The sequence below is a fragment of the Pygocentrus nattereri genome, chromosome 25 (genome assembly GCF_015220715.1).
Source record: "Pygocentrus nattereri isolate fPygNat1 chromosome 25, fPygNat1.pri, whole genome shotgun sequence".
Classification (NCBI taxonomy): Eukaryota; Metazoa; Chordata; class Actinopteri; order Characiformes; family Serrasalmidae; genus Pygocentrus; species Pygocentrus nattereri.
The window spans coordinates 22,657,732-22,679,844 of NC_051235.1; the positions used below are offsets into that span (position 1 = coordinate 22,657,732).

Sequence of the window (22,113 nt, forward strand, 5' to 3'; positions counted from 1 at the left end):
GACACATGCAGACAGCGGAGGCCGAGTTCAGGCCGATCGAATGGCAGACGCGCACAACTAGGCTAATGCCGTCTACTGTACAGGCCCCGGTGTAAAAATAACTCCTGCAGCAAAGCAAGATCCCAGAAACCCTTCTCATTTCCTGTTTCCTCCCAAACTTTCCTGCCATGGAGAAGGCTCCACCCACTGTGGACATGGGGCGTCCAATCACGCATGGCCTGGAGGTGGCCCTGCAATACCATGAGGGTTGAGTTTTCAGTGCTGAATTAAGTTAAATTAAATACTGTCCGACAGTATAATGCGTTTATCAGGCAAGCAAAATCTGCAAATGAGACATTTTTTCATTATTATCATCTGATAATCTTTATTATACAGCACATTATTTTTGTTCTATGGCAAAAATATCACAAGTTAATAAATTGCACACGTAAAATACTGTGGTAACATACTAGCCAATGGATGACTGTGAGTACAAAGCACTACACTGATGCATAGTAACAGTGAATGATGCGTTCATAATATCTAAGTCATCACTTAAAAAAAAGAAATAAATGAATGAATTTGTTAAAAGCCAAACCAAGGTGTGTTTGTCCTAACAGTTTAACTGACAGTGTTCTTTTATTGTTTGGCAAATTATTTTTAGGAATTCTCTTTGAGGTGTGATTCATGAAACATATCTTTAGCAAAATGATTTTTTTCTCCTCTCTTTTCATTGTTTCTACAAGACAAAGAACATCAAACAAGCCAAAAACCAAAACAAAATTGCAAAGATGGCCATGCGGTGATTTCCTTTGCTTTTTTTCCCCTCCCTATTTTTGTTCTTAACAAGATAAATGGATTCAGACTAAACCAGACACAAAATCAAAGAGGACACATCATCAGCCCTAAACCGGCATGCAAAACACCCTACAGTCAATATGCTAAGCTTATGAGAAATGCTCTTTCTATTTCAACCGGCATGAAATTTCCAAACATGCCTTTTTTGTGTGCTTTTCAATAACCTTGAATATCACAGATTATATTGCTGGTATTCAGATAGGCCTATATTAACAAAGGTGAATGCAGAAGCATTTATTTTCATGCATGTGTGTGTTTGTGTGTGTGTATGTGTGACATACTCCCACGTCACATGGCGTTGCCCTCCCTGCACTCTCACTAACCCTGCTGCAGTCGCAATTCATCGTCATCTCTTCACAAAACAATCTTTAGAGAACAGAGGATGGGGGGGCGGGGGGGGGGGGGGGGGGGGGGGGTTAGAGGGAGAGGGAGAGAGAATGAGGGAGGGAGGAAAGGGGGAAAAATGAGGGAAGGATGCAGCCTTGTGAGCCAATTTAAGAAATAACTGCTGATGCATCAGCTATTGACTGTTTCAGTGCTCGTGATAACGCTCAAGGCGAAACTGTGAGGGAAATGACAGCATCAACCGCCTGCAATAAACTGCAGCCCGCGAGACCAAGGCGGTCCTAATTGACAGCTGTCAAGCTAATGGGAGCCATGACGGAAGATTCTGGAAAAAAATTCTGTTTATCAACCATCAACCCTGGTGTGGATCCACGGGGAGGAGAACTTTGCCTGCTCTCTCTCTCTCTCTCTCTCTCTCTCTACCTCTCTTTCTTTCTCTATCTCTATATCTCTCGTCCCCTCTGGCTGACTGTTACAACCCCCTCTCCATTCCTTCCCTTATTTCTTTCTTTCTCTGTTCTTTTTTCCCTTTCTTTCGTCCTTCTCTTGCTCTCTTTCTCTCTCTGCTCTTAACCCCTCTCATTGTTGCTTGCTTCTTGCGGTGTAAAAGGCACAGGACGGCCATAACTAATCATAGTGTCAGTTGGCTGCCTGGGAGCGCAGCGTTTGGGCCAGAGCAATGTGAGAGAGCAGGGTGAGGACTCAAGCCCTATAATCCACACTCGCACATACACAAGTGCAGGGACACCCTGATGCAGCCCTCTGTCCACCGCAGAAAGCACAAAATCCAGCAGAAATCCTGGACCAAAGCAGCACTGCGCTTGTGTTATCAAAGAATATGAATAATATGTGCGAGACAACTAATTCAGCGTCCTGTTGCTTGATCTCCTAAGCAAATAAGCCACATGAATAAGCATGGAAATATGCAGCTCTACTCATAAGACACTGACCTTGAACATAATAATGAAAATAATCACTCTGCTGTATGTCTACACTCTGTGCTATTGATCATAACTTTGACTTCCTCTTTATACCGGTCCTTGACAGAATTGTCTCGTGTGCGGAATCATACATTATCATTCTCATTTAAATTTTTGAATAAACAAAAGCAAAATGTCAAAAAAAAAATCCCAATGAAAATCGATGGGGAAAAGAGAGAGGATAAAAGAGTCCTTTTTCATTGGTGAAGGTAATTCTAGAGACTAGTGTTTATGATATAATTTTCTTTTCCTTAATAATGCATATGATTATCATGACTTGGTTTTAATAAGGATAATTAGCATAATTAAGACAGCATGTTTCATTATACTTGGAGTAATTAAATTGCAGTAGGAAAAAAAAAAAGCCTTGTACTGCATCTTCCCAGTGCTGTTTTGGAAATATGACCGGGACAGTTTCTCTCCTTAAAATGTAAAAGAATAAACATTCAGTAAATTGGACAAAAATATAAAAATAAAATGCATGTACTAAAGAAACTTGGCACATACCTACACATACTCATCACCATAAACAAATAAAGAAAAAAAAGTAGTACTATTAGTACTAATGCCGACCTGTGATACGTGCCATGCAGGCTTATAAGCCTCTACATCAGCATTGCTGGATATGTTGTGGTGTGCACAGATGCATGCATATGTAATGAGAACAGTATGCATACAACAGTATGCCATATATATTGCATGTGTGCGTTTACAGCCCAACTCCACATCCAAGGTGAGCGCTTCCCTCCCTCCTCAGAACCCACATTGAGTTTGATTAATCATTCCCCCTCATCCGCAATCAATCAAGCAGCCTCTAAAATCACAGAAATCAGCTCCTTTCCCTCTCTCCAATCCATCTTGCCTCGGATACGACTGCATCCGTCACGAAACCCAGATATTTTTATGAGTCATATTTAGCCGCTTTAAGCACAATGCTGAAGCTACACGCTCAAGATAAACCAACTTTGAATATATTATAAGGGGTGTCATAATGACCAGCGTCAACACAATCCGTCTTCTACCATCATCCCGACTCTGCGCTGATGCGTGTAAGGTACAGATCGACTGATAGCTCCACCAGGTAGAGATGTGAGCCCACAAGTTCAGCCTGGAGCCCGGAGCTGATGTTATGAGGGCCCGTTTGGTGTAGTTCCCACCACCTCCAGGCTGTATTGGCTATCTTAAGTAACGAGAACAGAGATGGACAAGAGAGGGAGAAAGAAAAGTTTGATGTTTGATGTTCTCTCAGGCTCCCCAAAACAATTGATATGTTTGGTCTGGCGAAGCTTTGAAGCCTGCAAACAAAAAAACACGGTGTACACGCCATTGTCTGCTCCTGAATGGAGGAGAGCATTGTGGGAGGAAAAAAAAGGGAGGAGGGGAAAAAAAATCACTCTGGCTAGACAGAGAGAGCAGTGTGTGAGAGTTAGAGGAGAAAAAGGGGGCGATAGATAGAGAGAGAGAGTGTCATAGAGCAAGAAAACTATACAACCAATAGACATATGCAGCGCTAAAGTTTGAGTCTTTTTTCAGGATGTGTAGATATTTTCTTTTCAGTCCAGTTGTTGTTCTCCTGACCATTCAATGTGGCCTATTCTAGTAGCCAACATGATTACGCAGGTACCCAGGCCCATTTGTCACCTGCAGCAGCAAATTGAGTTAGTGCGCGGACTAAAGGCATGGAGGACTGTGTAATATCAACTTGATTACATCAAACTAGCTGCAAACCTAATTGGGCTGGATGACAGTGTGCGGAGCTTGTCATCTCCAATCATTAGGCCTGTCAGGAATCCATCAGCTTTACAGCTAATTAGGTGAACACTAATGAAGCTGGCAAAACAACTTTTCTTTTTCTACGGCTGAGCGGGCCTTCTAGACTTAAAGGGGGGATAAGGAGAGAGAGGGAAAGAGGGAGAGCGAGAGAAAAGCGAGGGAGGGCGAAATGTTCTCATGCAAAGCTCAAGGTTGCAGGGGACTGGATTTTCCCAAAGTTCCTAATCAAGGCCCATCATCTGCCATCTTTCCTTTGCTCTTTCCATCACGACGGCGCAATCAATTTGTCATCACTCTTTGTATGCCACGGCGCAGTCGTCAACCTTATAACTTGCAGCTGTGAGGGCTGCTGGGAGGGAGGGATGGAGGGAGGGATGGAGGGAGAGAGAGAGAGAGAGAGAGAGAGAGAGAGAGAGACAGAGGAGGGGCATGGGGTTGGGGGGTAGTGGAAAAAAAATCACAGGAAGTTGCCTCGTCTGGAGCAAGAAAGAAAAAAAAAGCCTCTCAGACTGCGCTCGTATTTGTCTTCATCCGCTCATCAAAGGCATAAATGCCTGAATCCTTTTTTCTCTCACCCCTCTGAAATGAGAAGCCTTTCAGTCATCCCTCGTTCCCCTCCCTCCCTTCCTCCCTCTACCTCTTCTGCGTGTCCATTAGGCAAAAGCATTTTGATAAAGTAAAACTCAGGCCTAACGTATGAGGGTGGGGGTTTGAGAAGGAGAAGGTTGGGGGGAGAGAGGGGGGCAAAATGAGAGCACTCACTCTGCCAACTTCTGATTGACCATTAGAGCCATTGATGAATGTGGCTGTCAAGGGGGAGACAATTAAATCAAATATGAAACAAAGTCGCTTTGACGGGTCCGACTGATGGAGCAAACCATTCTTCCGTCTCCAGATTAGGCTATTAGTAACATTTTTCATACCAGCCGCGTGTGTGTGTGCGTGTCCGTGTGTCTACGGCGGCATTAATGTGTTTTTATACGTGCTTCCAGAATGTACCCATTTACAGTACGCTCTATTGATGGCTGGCGTGTATTCGCACATTTGGCTTCTGGTGAAGCTACTGTATTTACATTCATGCGGCTTGCAAAAAGTTCACCGTTGGCACTTTCCTTCTGTGTATATATGAGAAATTTCAATAACTACTCGTATTATCCTGGACATCTTACTGAACTGAAGGGTCTACTCAAACACGGCACTGTTGTGGGGATTCTTCTAACCTGCACGGCCTGAAATAGTACTGCATTTACTTCAGATCGTATCGGGTGTAACAAAAAAGGTGATCATTTCTCAAAACAAGGCCTTTTTGTAAGACCTCAATACATTCAGCTACCAAAAATGTTACTACACACTGCTGTACACTATCACCTCGGTTTTCAGGACATCAAATTTTGTCCTGCAAAAGAACACTAAGTGTCTCTATCTAGTTGTAAATACACGTGAGTGCTCTCAGTGGAAACAGCCCTGTTTGGCCCACTGTGCTGGATCTGTTGGCGGTGAGTGTGGGCTGGCAATGTGAGGAAAGTACTGAAAGGGCTACACTTAAAAAGATTTTTTTTTTTAATGGGCAGCTGTCAGAGACAGACGTGACGTCACGGGGATTGGCGTTACCATGGGGATGGAGTTATTGATGTTTATCGGGAATGAATAGATCAAAGGCAAAGGGCGGATGACAGGCGATCAATCAGCCGTCAAATCAAAGATGGCAATTGTCCATTAAACCCTCTTTTCCAGTCCACGTACTTCCCCTGGCTGCGAAATCATCTTTAAGGCTTTTCCCACAAACGGCTGGAGTAAGAAAAAAAGAGAGAGAAAAAAGAAGAAGGAGAGAAAAAAAAACTAGGCGAAAGACGTTTTGTGATCAAAATGTTTGCGCACACAAAGCCCCCAAAAAACAGCGAATAGGAGCATCAAAGGGAGTCATGACAGTCAGCTGACACCAAAGCCCTTTTTTTTCCTGCTCTTCTTTATAGATCTCTAATTCATGGAGTCAATATCTGCGCCCAGCGAGGAAAAGGGGAGTTTGAAGGAGGAGTAGAAAAGAGAGAAAGAGAGGGAGAACAATCAAAGCTGAAGTTGACTCGGCTAAATCGGATGAGCTAGCTGAGCAGAGCAAAGAGCCTCTTCTGACCAAACTGTGTCCCTCATTCTTCTATAAAGCTGAGGAAATCACAAGCATCACAAGCCTGGACTTACAGTGTCTATAAAGTTTGAAGAGCAAAAGTGAGGACGATAAAAAAAATACTAACCTATAAATATAACCGGCAAAACACTTGCTTATTAATTAACGTACCTGCATTTGATAACTGCATATCACTATAATAAATAAATGAATGAAAAAGACAAGCCTTTTAAAGCGAAGCCCAAATATTTTTGGAAAAAAACTTCCAAAATGCCCATATCATACAGTCTCAGATCGCACACACACACACACACACACACATACATACATATACACACACACACACACACACCACACACGTTTCTCGCTGTTCGCCAAAAGCAGCCGAGTCGACAGAGTAGCTCTGAAGCTACACTAGCACACATACTGCAGCAGCAGTAGAAGCCCCCAAACGCTACGAGAGCGAAAACCAGACACACAGACAGCGCGCACGCACGGAGAGAGCGAGGAGGGAAAGGAAGAGGAGAAATGGGTGTTATGAGAAGGAGGAGAAAAAAGCGGTACGGTACCTGCGGAGCGCCTGGGCGCTTGCTGCTTCCTCCTCGGCATGCTGCCCCGCCGCTGCCCGCTTCTCTCCCCGCGTGTGTAGAGTGTGTGCTCGGCCACGACACGGCCAGCAGCTCCGCTACGCTTCGACAGCCGGGGGCTTGCTCGCTTGCTTTCACAACGCTGGCATGGATGGGCAGTTTATGTCAAAAAAATAATTCGCCAAAAAAAAATCCCCCCAGAAAGAGAGACCACCCCGGCTGGGGTAAGATGATGTGAAGCTTTTCTCTCCCCTCTCTTCTTCTTCTTGTTTTTTTTTTTTTCTTCTCCCCTTCTTCTTCTCGCCGGGAGAGTAGAACAGTAGAACAGTGGGAGCGAAGGAGAGAAAGAAGGGGGGACCAACAAAAAAAAGAAAGAGAGAGAGAGAGTGGGGGAAAAAAGGGAAAGAGCAAAACGCTTCTGCCTTCAATGCGAGTCTCACTCGGTGCTGGAAGCTGCAACAGGCAAGCTTAAAGGAAAACGAAACGATCGCGTCACTCAAAGTCGGCAAACAGGGGGCAAAACATCAAGCACTGTCACATTAACTCCTTACGCTCCTGAAGCTTTGGCTGAGCTCCTCTGTCTATATGTCTCTCTCTCTCTCTCTCTCTCTCTCTCTCTCTCTCTCTCTCTCTCTCGCTCTCACACACATACACACACATTCGCGCGCTAGTAGTAAACTCCCAATTCGTGAGCACACACTGATGACTGACGTTTAAATATATGACAAGCAGTGCACGCACACTACACACACGCGCGCACACATGCACGCGCAATCACAAAAAAGAATTCGAATTGTGCTCGAAGGTGTGAATGTGAGCAACGCGGGTACTTACTGAGGCGTTTGGCTCGCGCCGGTATCCATGAGGTCTATCCAGTCCCAGTAAACACGATTTATGAAGAAAATCAGTTTTTAAAGAAAAAGAGAGCAGAAGGAGGACAGAATGCGGTGTTAGGTTTGGAAAATCCCCAAAATGAAACTCCTCGCGCTTTCGGATCAGATCAGACGTCCATCTGTTTTGTTATGAATGAAGAGATGGGGTGAAAAGACACGGGGCTGAAGGAGGGATGGAGAGAGTGAGGTTTTTTTTTTGTCCAAATCCGACCGAGAGCGCTGCGGATCGATGCGATCGGCGCTCGATTGGAGCCGCCTCGCCGTAGGAGGAGGAGGAGGAGGAGGAGAAAGAAGCTGCTGCTCCACTAATGGCACTTTAACTCCTTCTTTTGTGTGTTTGCGCGCGCGCGTGTCCTCTTCACATACAACGCTTTTTTCTTTTCTTCTTGTCGTTTGTCGCCAAAAATAAATATGTTTTTCTTTCTTCTTTTCTCGTTTTAGTAACGATAAGATCAAATCACAATTCTACAAAATAGGTCCATCAGGACGATTTCAAGATTAGGACCAGAGCAGATTATTAAGATTGATCGTTAGTGTTATTAATATGTTCCGTGTTATGTCGCTCGTGTCTGATGAAGTTGGAGTCCAGCTGTGCAGAAGTTGCCCGTGTGTTTCTCCAGCTCCTCTTTTTGGCTGCTCCGGAACACACACACACACACACACACACACTCACACACACACACACACACACACACGCAATCACACACGCGCACACACGCAAGCGCGCGCAGTTTTCTCGCTTGCGAGCACGCGGTGGTGAGTTGTCAAATGTTCTCGTGCGTTCGAGTCCTGCTCTCCGTGCTGTTTTTCCCTCTCGTGCAGGTGGAGCTGAGAGCGGAGGGCGCGCGTGGAGCTTTTCCACCCCGCGTGGAAGGGGCAAACAGAGGCAGTAAAAGGAGGCAGCAGGTAAGCGCTGAGTGTCCGTCCCGTCCGTCCGTACGTCGCGTGCAGGCGCCGAGCTCGTGAAAGCAGCTCGTGCACCGGCTGTGTGTGAGTGTGCGTGAGCGCGCGCGCGTGTGTGTTTTTACCCGGAGTCTCGCTGCATGCCGTTAGATCCGCCCAAGCATGTGTCCGTCTAACCAATGGCGCATCCATCAGTGTCACACGCGCGCGCGCGCTCACACACACACACACACACACACACACACACACACACACACACACACACACGCTGCAGTCTCTCCGCACGGAGTCGCTCAGACTCGCGTTTCTGAGCGCGTGCGGGATGATTAAGAGTTAATGGAGGTGGAGAGGCTGCTTTTTTACTCAGAGAGAAATGAAAGTGTAGTAAAAGGGAGATGAGGTGACTGTGCGTGTGTTCTGCTGTGTCTGCACGGCTGTCTGCGTTTGAGTTAGTGCAGAATAGAGCAGAGCTGGATTACAGCCTACAGTGCAGAGTTCCTGCACTCAGGAGCTCTCAGTGAGCTAGTACAGTACTCTGAGTGTGCGGGTCCATTCAGCACTGAGGGTCTCGCTGTGGAAGAGTAAAGCCTTTCTTCAGCCGTAGGCTGTTTAAGCGAGCTTGTACTGACGTATCAATGATAAAATGATAAATCAGCATTACGCGGTTAATAAGTATTCATAATGTTCTGATGGAGTTTGTATGCGTTACTGCAAAGTATGTAGGCAGTGCTAATGCATAGTGTGGATAGTCTAATGTAGGTCTTCTGCGAGGCTGGTCTGCACTGAAGCAAACATTTACGAGCAAGCGCATGGAAGTAGGCTTAGATACACAGTGTATATAGTAACACTGTGTGTGTGTGTGTGTATATATATATATATATATATATATACACAGCGTGTTAATGTGTGTGTGTGTGTGTGTGTGTGTGTGTGTGTGTGTGCGTGCGTGTGTGTGTGTGTGTGTGTGTCTGTGTAGCAAAACTTAAGAAAGTCTAGGTAGGTGTGGTTAATGAGTTTAGACGACTAGGCCTTTTTATTTATTTACTTAAATAAATGTTAAATTCTCTGTAACACTGTATAAGTTTGTCTTCCTATAGGTGCTTTATATGTATACTTTTAGCATTTTTTGTAAAAAAAAAACTTTTCTAAACATAAGTAAATGAAAAAGGCCCAACGTGAATCGTCTAACTCATTCATCACACTTTAAATCACACAAAGTTTTACTTTATTTACATTTTCAACTTATTTAATTTATTCGTAATTCGTAAACATTTTGGTGCTATAAGGAAGGTTATTAAAATAAATAAACAAGCAACGAAGTAAACAAATACACAAATAAATAAATAGTTCTCTATAGCCTGCTCATGCTATTGTCATTGTGTGCCTGTATCAGATAGATAGATAGATAGATAGATAGATAGATAGATAGATAGATAGATAGATAGATAGACGGATGGATGGATGGATGGATGGATGGATGGATGGATGGATGGATGGATGGTTAATCATATGAAAACTGCTCTGAAAGTTGTAGTAATCTGCTGTTCCAGACGGCAGAAACCTTCTGACCTTTGTGTTTGTGAAGTGGTGTTGCCGGAAAAAGGCACAGACACACGATCGCTTATACACAGACTAAAGAAACGATTATTTCTGTGTGTGTGTGTATTTGTGTGTGTGTGTGCGGGAGAGAGATAGAGAGAGAACGAGAGTGTATGTATATGTGTGTGTGTGTGTGTGTGTAAGAGAGAGAGAGAGAGAGAGAGAGAGAGAGAGAGATAGAGGGAGCGCTCCTCCTCCCTCTCTCTCTCTCTCTCTCTCTCTCTCCTCTAGTTCCTCTGTTGTGCTTTAGGAAAACGCTACTGTCCAGATACTCTTTATTTTAGCGATATGAAACTAAAGCAGCTCTTCACTCACAGGCCAAAAAAAAGAAAGAAAAAAAGAAGAAAAGAGAATCGTCTTCAGCTTAAGAGAGCAGGTATGATACTAACCCTGTTTTTCTTTTCTTCCTGACCCTGTGTGTGAGAGAGCGTGTGTAGTGTGTGTTGCTGCGTGTTGACCGTTATGCATGTTAAGTGACCTTTTTTTTGTTTAGTGCATGTAAACTTCTCGTTGGGCTCTCAGGCCTGAGGCCTCCAGCTACAAATTAAGCTCTGTGTGTTAACTGTGGAACTTAAATCCAAAACAACAGTAAACACCCACGGGGGAAATATTCACAGGATTACATTTACTGTGTTATTCACTTAGATATTAGATTCTTACTTTAGGTACGAGGGGAAAGTTGCATGTTTTGAAAGCTGAATTTTTGCATGTTTGGCTGTGAAATACTGGAGCAGGAAAAATAGATGCATGACTAAAAACTCGATTAACTTTCATTTTCAGTTGATTTATGGAAAATGTGCTTTCAGGCCTCAACATGTAACCTGAGCCTACAGTTGTATATTTATAGTTTTCACTAGTTCTCGAAACCAGGGGGCAGGCCTGGGCGAACCCCTGAAGGGATAATACACTTTTGTTAAAAGAAATATATTCTCTGAATTCTCGTCTGTTGCTCAAATGAATGACAGTCCTGCATAAAACTGTGTTTGACTGAAATCGGACGTTTTGTCCTCAGCGTTAGTCTAATGCAAGCAGCAGCACAGAGCTCGCGCCGTGAGCCTCATCTGAATGTGTAACTCGAGTAAAATGAGTGATTATTGGTACTAAATGTGCTGTAACGTGGCTGTGGTCGCTGTTTCAGCTTATGGCCCCTCAGAGCCGCGGAGAAAAACTTTCCTGCAGGACTGGAACAGCGTGAGTGTAATTTCAGCCTCGGGAAGACGTTTAATGTGTGTGAGGAGAGTCACTGCAGCTTCGGCGCTCTTCTGACCCATCGCTGAAAGTGCGCAAGGCAGGAGCGCCCAGTTTACTGCACCAGAAACAAGACAGACTAATAACATTTACGCAAAATTCCTGCAGATCCAGCGCTGCGTTTATAAGCGCAGTGAAACAACGGGAACGAGTGAAACCCCCCCATTCACTGAGAGACCCGCCGTACTCCGCGCGCTTTGTTGTTTTATTGTTTATTCGCGCCTTTTATGGTTTATCCGTGTTATTTATGGCAAGAATCGACTCTTTTTAGAAAATATAAAGTAGTATCTGTTGATTTATTTAAATCATCTCGTCTTAAGGAGTTTAATTCTCTATAGAGGAAAAAGTTGTGAATTTTTCTACTTTCACGCTTTGCGCTAAAATGTCCTAATTAGAGTCGATCAAATCACTTGATTCGTGAAAAAGATGAACTTTTTTCCTCCCTCTTCATTTAAAATGCATGAAATAGTGTCCGTCTGTTTGTTCGAGAAGGCAAAAGAAACTAAAGGACATTTTGTGTTTGACGGCGATTCACAAAGAAAATAATAAATTAATAAATGTATTGAATAATTTACATATAATAGTATGAATAATTAACTAGCTAACAATTAATTTTTGTGCACTCCCAGATCTAGAACATGAAATGGCTTAAAACGGGGGACAGATAGATAGATAGATAGATAGATAGATAGATAGATAGATAGATAGATAGATAGACAGACAGACAGACAGACAGACAGACAGACAGACAGATAGATAGATAGATAGATAGACATTGTAAAGAAAGGAAAAACTTTTTAAACTTGAAATGAGATGCTGAATATGGACATTTATTATGCATTCAGATAAACTTTGTTTAAAACCACTGACTGAGCCTGTGTTGGGGCCTCAGCTGTGCAGAATCAGGGAGGAATACAGCAGTAAAGGTTGGATGTTGATATAAGTTTATTTAGAACGCGCATTAGAAAAGGCCCGAATTCTAAAGGGAGAATATGTGGAGGCGGATCTGGAATTTTAAAGCTGCCTGGTTGTTGTATTTTCTTAAATCTCGGATGTGTTTATCGAGACATTGACCTTAAGCTCTCTTCTCACCCAAAACCCCATTTACTCTTCCAGCAGCTGGATCCTGAGCTGTGCGGACTACCGCGCATCAACGGCAAAGCAATGGAGCTAATGAGGCCCTCGTGCAGAGCGCGCTCGTCAGCTTTGGCTTTCATTTCAGTCTTCATGCTCTTTGGAATTGAAGTCAAAGCCAAATTTAAAGTGTGCAATTTTACGCACATATAACATATACGATGCGCATTCCTTACTTTCCTGATGAAGTTTAAACCCGCCAAACCAGAGCGCGTGCTCTTCACAGGCAGCGAGGTGAGCTTGCACGAGCATAAAAACGTGCAGATGCTTAGCCCTCTCATACCTGTACAGGTGGACGGAGTCGATGTCGCCATTAGTTAGTGAAGCATGAAGAGGAGGGAGGGAGGTATTTCCATTTATACGCGCACAGACAGGGCGTTCGCACAAAGCCCCCCACACTCCCCTTCTTTAGGACGGGCTCTTTTATGCCTAAGGGGTAATAATATCATAATCGTTGATGTGAGCATGTCGCATCCACCACCACCCAGAAAAGGCAACCACCCCCCGCCACACACACCCAAAACACGCCTTCAGTTGGAGCTGTGCGCTTTTGCGCGCAGTTGGCTGAGCTGAACGCGCAAAACCGCGCAGCGTGTTTCTGGCGCGCATAGAAATCGTTATGGGTAGAAATAAAGAGACTGAGTGGGAAAAGGAAAAGAACGCAGTGTGTGAGTGCGTGTCAGTGTGTGTGTGTGTGTGGGGGGGGGTGGGTGGGGAAGAGGGGTTTTGGCGGGGGTAGAGATTTCACGGTGAGGAGAATCTTCACGGCACACTTGTTCCTAGTAGTGTGTGTAAGGAGGCCGAGCCTGAGAGGAGCTGTTGGAAAAGAGAGAAGGGGAAACGTTGACTCATCTTATTGCAGTAACTGCTCCTACTGTAGATCTGTTCCCTCTTCTCGGCTGCGTAAAATTCTCAGTGCTGAGGTCGCTTCAGTTTCATTTGTGTTCAAACTAGACAAACTAGACTTAGGTGAACACTGCTGCTGTATAGGTGTTAATTCAAGTGGCTTACAGTAAAGGGTTGTAACACGTGTAACATGTAGACTTATTATTATTATTATTCCTGCTGATAATTGCATTGTTCTTTTGTTCCTTGTCTTAGGGACTATTTTTTTAATAAAACAACAGCACAGTAACAGCAGCAAATATAATAGTAATAATGTTAATTAATTGAAGCATACATGATAATATTTACATTATATATATATATATATATATATATATATATATATATATATATGGACAGTATCACTAATTACCAAGAAATGCTTTAAAATCAAAGGCTTATTCATATTTATTACATTGTTATTATTCACTTACTACATTGACTGCTACAATGCAAGCTCAGTTATTCCAGACTTATAGAAGTGGAATACAATTTTGGCTCCATCAGCAGCTGCCGGCCATACAAGAAGTTAAAAATAACCCATATACCCATGTATTACATGAACATGACAGAAAATAAGTTAGTAGAGTGTAATAGACATATGTAATTGGAAGTACTTCTAACAATCCTCCTCTTTGTCTCTGGACAGATGTGCAACGAGGCCTTCTCAGTCACTTCTCTGAAAAGAAATTTTTCTATGGAACAGCGAATTACCAGCGAAGTGTGTTCTTCACGTTAGCAAGACATAAGTCTTCCACAGAAGCCAAACTTTCAGTGAGTGTCTCTCCTTCTCTCTCTCTCTCTCTCTCTCTCTCTTACACTCGCTGGGTGTGGTAGCTTTGCTGGGTTAAAAGGGCAAGTGCTGACCAGCCCTCTTTCTATCTCTGTTACTAGGTCATGGAGGACCCCCCCACACCACAAAAGCCACCCCCCCCCCCCCCGCTACTCTGCCGCTGCCTCTCCTGCATCCAGCACCTCCTGATCCCCCGCCACCAGGGAGAGGGTAATTTAAGCTCTGTGTGATGTACCCTATTCATCACTGTCCTGGCGGCCTGCTTCAAAATTAAGGTCTGATCTACAAAGTTAAAGCAAAATGAGATAAAAATTGGCAGAGGTCAAAAAGGGTGGGGACCAGTCAAAACACAAGGTGCTGTTTTGGCTGCTTTTGATTTATGTTTTCGAAGAGGGCCACTGAGAAATTAATACATTAACCCGTTGCATCAGCTGGGGCTCGCGGCCCACACCTTTGCTCCCAGAATCAGCTGATTAGGTCAGGTTGGAGAGGAGAGAGTTTCTGAAAGGAGTGCTGCATTACCAAACTGCAGTTGTGTTAATGATGAAGTGTTTACAGTAATGTTATTCTCTAACACTGAGAGAACAGACTATGGGCCACCCCTCATAAGGCTACACAGAGCATGTTATTTTTGGAGCGATTGTTTCCTGAGAGTGGAGGAGTGCAGCTTTGGATATTTTGACTATTGATCATGAAACCAAATAGGGTTGAACCGAGCGTGAACGTTTCTTTCTTCTTTTTCTTTCTTTTTTTCTTCTGTACGATCATTTCTCAAACAGGCCAAGAATGAGTCCAGGAATGGCAAAGGGCAAAAAGGAAGAAGGTATTTTAAGAATGACGAGTGGTCTTACAGGAAAGGAGCAGGTACAGGCAGAATAAGATTGATTATGAAAGAATAGCTGCCCTGCCTGGATGGGTAAAAATGTGGCTAAGAAAAAAAAGAAAGAAAAAAACAAAAAAACTTCCACTTTAATGGGCCTGTGTCTGCCTGATTGGGAGAAATGACATAAAGCAGCAAAGCTGAGACGTGCCTGATTGAAGGAGCATGTGTGTGTGTAATGAGTGTAATGTGCATACAGTGCTGTGCATAAGTCAGAGACCACCCTTCATTTGTTTAATTTCCAGTGAAAATGGCTTTTAAGTATGTGCTGTTAATTTTTTTCAGAAGATATTTCCAAAATAATTCACTATAAGCAATTGTGCTTGCATAAGGAAGGGAATGACAAGGAAAATAAGTAAAAAGCAGAAGTTTCCAAAAATTGTGTGATTAAATGATTAAAGGTTTTAAAGAAAATAAAACTTTTAACAAGTGTGCAACACATTGCAGATCACCACAACTGTGAACATCCATTAAACAGTACTTAAAGCTTTTATCTTTGAGACAAAGGAGAAAATCAGGTTCACTCTTGCTTCAGATCTGTAAAAATCCACAGGTGCTTCTGTTCATCCTTCCACTGTGAGAAGACCCAACACTGTAAGTCTGAAAAGATGTGTAACTATCAAAAAAGTCATTACTAAGAAAACAACTCAAGAAAATAGACAAAAAAGAAGAAAATTAGTAAATCGAAGATGATCGATTAGCAGAAGGTGTACATTCTTTTTGTGTTTTATTGTGAAGCACTTTTTTTCAATGTGCTACATAAATATAATTTTGCCGCTGTTGGAACAAAACCTTGTATTTCCATTTTTGTCGTTGGCTGTTGTCCTTTACATTGTATGTAAATTTCATGGAGAAATGGCCCAAAATTTCTTGACCTAAACATCACTGAATGTTTTTGGAATTATTTGCATTGTGAGAAGCAGAAAATGAAACCAACATTTGAGACTGAACTTTAGAGAAATATTCCTACAGATTTCTTCTAAGGAGTGGAAGCTGTAATAAAGCCAAAGAGTGGACATCTTTTTAGAGACATTTTATATTTAGCTGTTGAAGTGTGTGTGATGTTATGTTAATATATTAATTTATTAACTATATTTAGTTTCTCTCTATGTTGGAAAATGAACATAGTCCTAATAACTTTATAGTCGTTTTGCCTGGAAATTATATAAATGAAGGGTGGTCTAAAATGAAGCAGCATAGTACTGTATTGTGTGTGTATGCATACGCATTTAAGAGAGAGAAAGAGAGAGCGTGTTAGAGAGAGAGAGAAAGAGAGAGACTGCTGTATGTACTGTACCCACATAATTGCATACAAACCTGCATACAAACCTGTATATAGTGTGTATGTATGTATGTGTGTGTGTGTGTGTGTGTGTGTGTGTGTATGTGTGTGTGCATGTGCACACTTGTGTGTGTCAGTGTGGGAAACAGAAAACAAGTATGTGTGGGTGTGTTTAAGCATTCACACACAAATGCTTGTGTGTGCATGTGTGTGTGTTTGTATGCGATTGTCTTGCATCTCGGTGTGCGGGTCCTGATCCGCAGTGCTGTATGGTAAACAGGAACGCTTTCCCTGGAAGGAGGAATTTCCCCCAGCAGCCCCCTATATCAGTAATAGTGGCGGTAATGAGCTGCAGCTGTCAGAGCGCTTTCCGCTCCTCGTCCCTGATTCATGTTCCTGCTGCACAACATCTACAACTGGAACAAATGTTTACCCCAATGAGAAGCAGGCAAACACGCCCTGCCCGACGCATGGCTCTTAACAGACTAACTAATGGCCCCGGCCCTATTTTAGCCCTTTTAATAATGCAAGCTGGCCTATGAGATGCGAAGCTACCATGGGAAAATAGTACTGACCATTAAATGGTGGGGTTTTTTTTTCATGGTATTTTAGGCTAATAATGTGTAAGACATAGCAGAACAAGCTAAATGTACGGTAACTAAGGTTGTTTTTTTTTCTCTCTAAGCTATACATTCTTGATTCATGTATTAAATCAATAACTACGGTAGCTACAATGAAGCTAATAAGTCATTTAATGGTGAGTCCAAGGAAATGATGTGAAAGCCTGTGCATGGGTGTGTATGGGTTTTTGGCATTTAATGGTTACAAGAGGCTTATTATCTAGTTTATAATTTAAAGATTCATTATCTAGTAACTATCATAAAACATTTGGTAACTACTATGAAAGTAACATGTGCTTTATGAAGGCATGAGTGGAAGTGAAGTGAGGACATACAGATTCTTGCAGTTAATTTGTCCTAAAATTTGGTCTTAGTACAGTATGCTAACATTAAACAAGGAATAGCACAGCATGGGTGGGCTTTTAACAAATGCCGAAATGGAACAGAAGAGAACAGAAAAAGAATGAAATGTAATGAACTGTAATCTAATACAATATAATAGAACAGAATGAACTGTATTAGAATAGAATAGAATAGAATAGAATAGAATAGAATAGAATAGAAAATTAAAGGGAATACATCATAATGTAGAAAAGAATAAAACAGATTAAAGTGAATTGTAATGCAATGTCATAGAATGTCATAGAATAGAACAGAATACAATAGAATACAATAGAATAGCTGGCTTTAATCACATAATGATTACTGAAGCAAATAGAGTTTTGATTTGTGCGGCTACTACAGTCCATTGAAATGACTGTTGTGATGTGAAAGTCATATTAAAGGCACTGGTTGCTGTCGTACCACTGTGTGACGAAGTGGAACTACACTGTTTTTAATGTGATGGGTGTTTTTTATTATTTATTTTTACTTTTCTCCAGTCGTCCAAAATATGTTTTTTGCTTTCTTTTTCAGAAGATCTTGCTTCACGCTCCTATTCATGTCAGAGCTGTGTGTGTGTGTGTGTGTGTGTGTGTGTGTGTGTGTGTGTGTGTGTGTGTGTGTGTGTGTTTACCCCACATGGCAGTAGATCTGTGACTCAAAACGGCACCACAGTGTGCCATTGCATCCTGGCAGTGGCATTAATCACACTTTTTTAATTAGCGCGGACCGGCTTTATTAATTAGGTGTGATGCGGCACTGATATAGCCTCTCTCTGTCAGCCCTCCTTCCTCATCACACACACACAAACACACACACATGCGCACAAACACACACACACACACATACACACACACACACACACACACACACACACACACACACACACACACACACACACACACACACACACAAAACACCCTCTAGCCATCAGACCTCCTCTCTCACAAGCAGATGTCTCAACCTCTCGGAGAGGGAGAGAGAGAGCGAGCGAGAGACAGAAGAGAGTAACACTGAGATGGACTGATTACTTCATCTCATGACCATAAGAATGAAAGGAAAAAGCCATGAATGCTTATATATAAAAACAGTGAAACACTGAGAGGAATGTAGCATCTATACAGTGTTCAAATTATTGAAAAATTACTGAACTGATATGAGTATGCAACAAAACTAATAGTTACAATAAAGTATGAATATGAAACTGCAAGTACCTACTGTACAAAATGAATGTTGAAATAAAAATAAGTTCAAGTGCAAAAATAAACGTACCAAAATAGTGCATTACATATCTAACCTAATACATTAAAATGCCTAAATATTGTTACTATTAGCATTGCAACCGCTAGTAATTACAATATAGCACTAGTATGAGACTACTAGTAGTTTCAATGCTAAAAGAATTTGGTTGAGAAATGTTAAAATGCCAAAACAAGATGTAACAAAGCATAACAAATAATACAGAACAAAATTAACACAATATGTTCATTAAATAATGATTGTTATAATTGTAACTACTAGTAATATTAATGTGAGACTACTAATACTTACAATATAGTTAGCATTGTAACTAATATATAATATATAATTAACTACAATGTAATGCTTTGAATGTACCTGCTGCTTGTTACAATGCCACATAATGTTAAACAATAATAAGTGTTAACATACTAAGTATGCTAACTACTAATAGTTCATACTTAATAATACTCAATGTTGTAACACTCATAATAACACTGTCATAAGTACAGTGAAGTACTAGTATGTTACTAGTATTTACAGTGTTAACGATAACGATGTGATAATATTAAAACAGTACTTATAATTCTAAATGTATATAATATACATAGTTAGAAAAATGCAAAAAAATAATAATAGAACTGAAGTTGTAACTGCTAGTTATTATAGTTAAATGCTATGTAATTACTAGTAGTTGTGATCCTAAAATTATATGTGGACAGAAGAGAAGGACAGAACAGTGTTTCTAAAGAGCAGGAGAGTGTGTGACATAGAAGAGTAAGAGGGAGAGAATGTGACGGGGTTATGAAACAGAAGGAAAGGGATTGTGAAGGAGGGAGGGAGCGAGTGTTGGAGAGAAGAGTGCATGGCGAAAAGGGAAACGCAAGGTTGAGAAAATCAAAGCGTGTAACAGAGGGCGTACTGAACAACTGAACTGCCCACACAGTTCTAGTACTACACTCAACAGAGGAACAGAGCCAGCTCAGAGAATCAGCCTCCCTCCATCTCCCTCTCTCGCTCTCTCTCACTCTCTCTGAGCCACTTCACTGTGCTGGTGTTTATCTTGCACTGACATCCTCAGCCTCCTCCATTCCTCCCTCCCCTCCTGAGCACGCTAAACACACACTCAGAGAGACGGCCATAACGAGAGACAGACAGAGACAGAGAGAGTGAAGAAAGACAGTGGTCACAGCCTGTGAAATGGAAAGAAGGACACAGAGAGAAAGACAGAGAGAAACAGTCTTTTAGCCATCTACTTTAAAATGGAATTGAGTGAGTGTGTTCACTTTGGCCTCAGTGATTCGATTCAATTGCATCATGAAATCCCAGTTTGATTCAATTCAATTTCTTTTTGATATGTTTTAGAATTTTTTTTAATAATTCAGTGCTGTGCAAAAGTTTTGCAAGTCAGTAATGATGTGTAAAGTTATTCACCTGTGCAGTAACATTAGAACAAAACAATATATTGTGCTTTTAGATGTGTGTTAGTGTGTTAGTTTAACCATTTCCTAAGATCTCCGCAAAGATGTACTCAGTATACAGTTACCATCCAGTACCTAGTAAATCTAATCAATCCTACATCACATTAAATTAGGTGCTGCTGATAAAGTTCAATGAGAAGCCAGGAACCAAACTTGTGTTCTTCTAACTGGATTCTTCTTCTCAAAATAGTAATCACTTTTCTAACAACTACAAAAATCCTGTAATATGTATCCTTCTAATATTATATGTTTTTTACATAAATAAACACTTTTCTTAACTGCTTAAGACTTTTACAAATTGCAATGCACTTTAAAAATTATGGTTCTTCAAATGTTCTTTAGTAAAGACAATGGTTCTATATAGAACAATACACAATCAAAGAACCCTTTGCATGAATAAATAGTTCTTTGCATAGCAAAGAACTATTTAGCTGTGTAGCACCAAAAGGATTCTTCTGTTATTACAAGCATGACATTATAACAATAAAAGAACCCTTTGGTGCTATATAGAAGCCTTTTCAAAAAGGTTCTACATTAAACCATCTGCAGAACATTCATCAGTCTAAAAACCCTTTCACTATGCAGAGAACCCTTTAATCATGCAAAAATCTATATAGAACCTATTTTCTCACTAAAGAATCCTTGAAGAACCATAATTTTCCAAGAGTGTATATGTCTGGAGGAACGATTTCATCATTGTTGAACAGCTTCAATGCTCTGAAATGGTAACTTTATAGAGAAAGTAATAAACTTAGCTTTATTATACGCTAATATAACAATAGTTTTTTTGCCAGCAATTTTGAACTATTGCTCCGTTCATCATGAACTGTTTACACAATGAAAAAGAGTAACTTAAAATATTATTAAAAATAGATTCAACACAGTAGAGAAATACTGACAATAAACATAGTATAGTCCTTTTTTTAGAGTGGAGATATTTTTATTATGAAAAATATATTTGCTTTTATTTTGAGGAGCTTAGCCATAGCACATCACATTATAAGCACACCGATCATTTTAAAGCTTTTTAAAAGCCTGAAAGCCTGATTACACCACCTTGGGGCTTCATCCAAACAGACTACAAAAAACTTCAACCTTCATACAACAAGAGAGTTCCTAACACAGGTAAATATGCAAAGAGGCAGTGGAGACATGCATATTATTACTGACAGTATAAAACCTTGTATCTGTGTTTTATTTATTTTTCATTTTTTTGCAGACTTTCAGGGTGAACAGACCAACAGAAATGTAGTCCATTACTTGGAAAGAACGTTTGTCCCTTTAGGCTCCGTTCTAAGATGAGAATGTCTCCTGTGGAGTTGGTTATATCAGGTTTTGTCCAAACAGCTACAATATAGAACTCATTTCAGATTCGTTAAAATATGCGGAAAATCTTTATTGCAATTGAAAGAAGTAGGGAAAAATAAAACAGGCTAAAATATGGTGCATGTGTGGGTGTCGGGTTGGATTTTGCAGGTTTTAAACCACGTACATCTTTATGTATCTGTGTCACACATACAGGCTCAAAAAGAAGGCATGGGCTTGATGTTTAGGCCTCAACTCATCCACTTGGGGAAGGGGTCCAAAGCACAAACAGCGTTATAAAGTTTTCTTCTGCTAGTTGCATGCAATTACACATTCCCACCAGAGATGTCTCCAAATCCCCAAAACTTTTATAGAGTGTAGCTTTAAGCCAGATCAAAATTTCAGATAAAAATAATGAGCAACACCATTACTGACCAAACAATGAAACGAAACACAAGAAGGAAAGGAAGAAGGAAAGGAAGAAAGACATAAAAACAGTGCAATACTCAATATTATTATAATTTAATCAATTCTACCATTGCCTAAGCAGTTCAGATAAACTGGTGTTTTAAATTGAAGCACTGGTTCATTTTTACACTCCTAGTTTGCACTCAGAGCTGCTTGCCCTGCCTGTCTCACGCCTGAGATGTTTAGCAGGCAGAGATCACTGGAGCGCCACAAATGAGCATCATAGCCAAACTAAAATGACACACTTGAATCTAATGACTGACAAATCGGGAACTCGCACACGCACATGCGTGCTATCACATGGTATCATGTTGATCCGTGGCTAGCCAGAGCGAACACGATGGGTGTGTATTGTGTG

At 41.3% G+C, this 22,113-nt stretch overlaps 1 protein-coding gene across 2 annotated transcripts in view; it reads right to left on the minus strand.

Moving 5' to 3' along the window:
• Positions 1-7,657, minus strand: part of tshz3b (teashirt zinc finger homeobox 3b) — a 49,598-nt gene extending 41,941 nt beyond the window's left edge. Inside the window, exons 1-2 of one of the 2 annotated variants that reach the window (XM_017700700.2) lie at positions 7,479-7,657; positions 6,627-7,111 (exon numbers count right to left, since the gene is read on the minus strand). In XM_017700700.2, coding sequence (XP_017556189.1) covers positions 6,627-6,666 — 40 coding nt within the window. In that variant the 5' untranslated portion in view covers positions 6,667-7,111; positions 7,479-7,657. The remainder of the gene's footprint in view (positions 1-6,626; positions 7,112-7,478) is intronic. The other variant, XM_017700701.2, reaches the window with a different exon arrangement.
• Between the last annotated feature and the right edge of the window lie 14,456 nt (positions 7,658-22,113).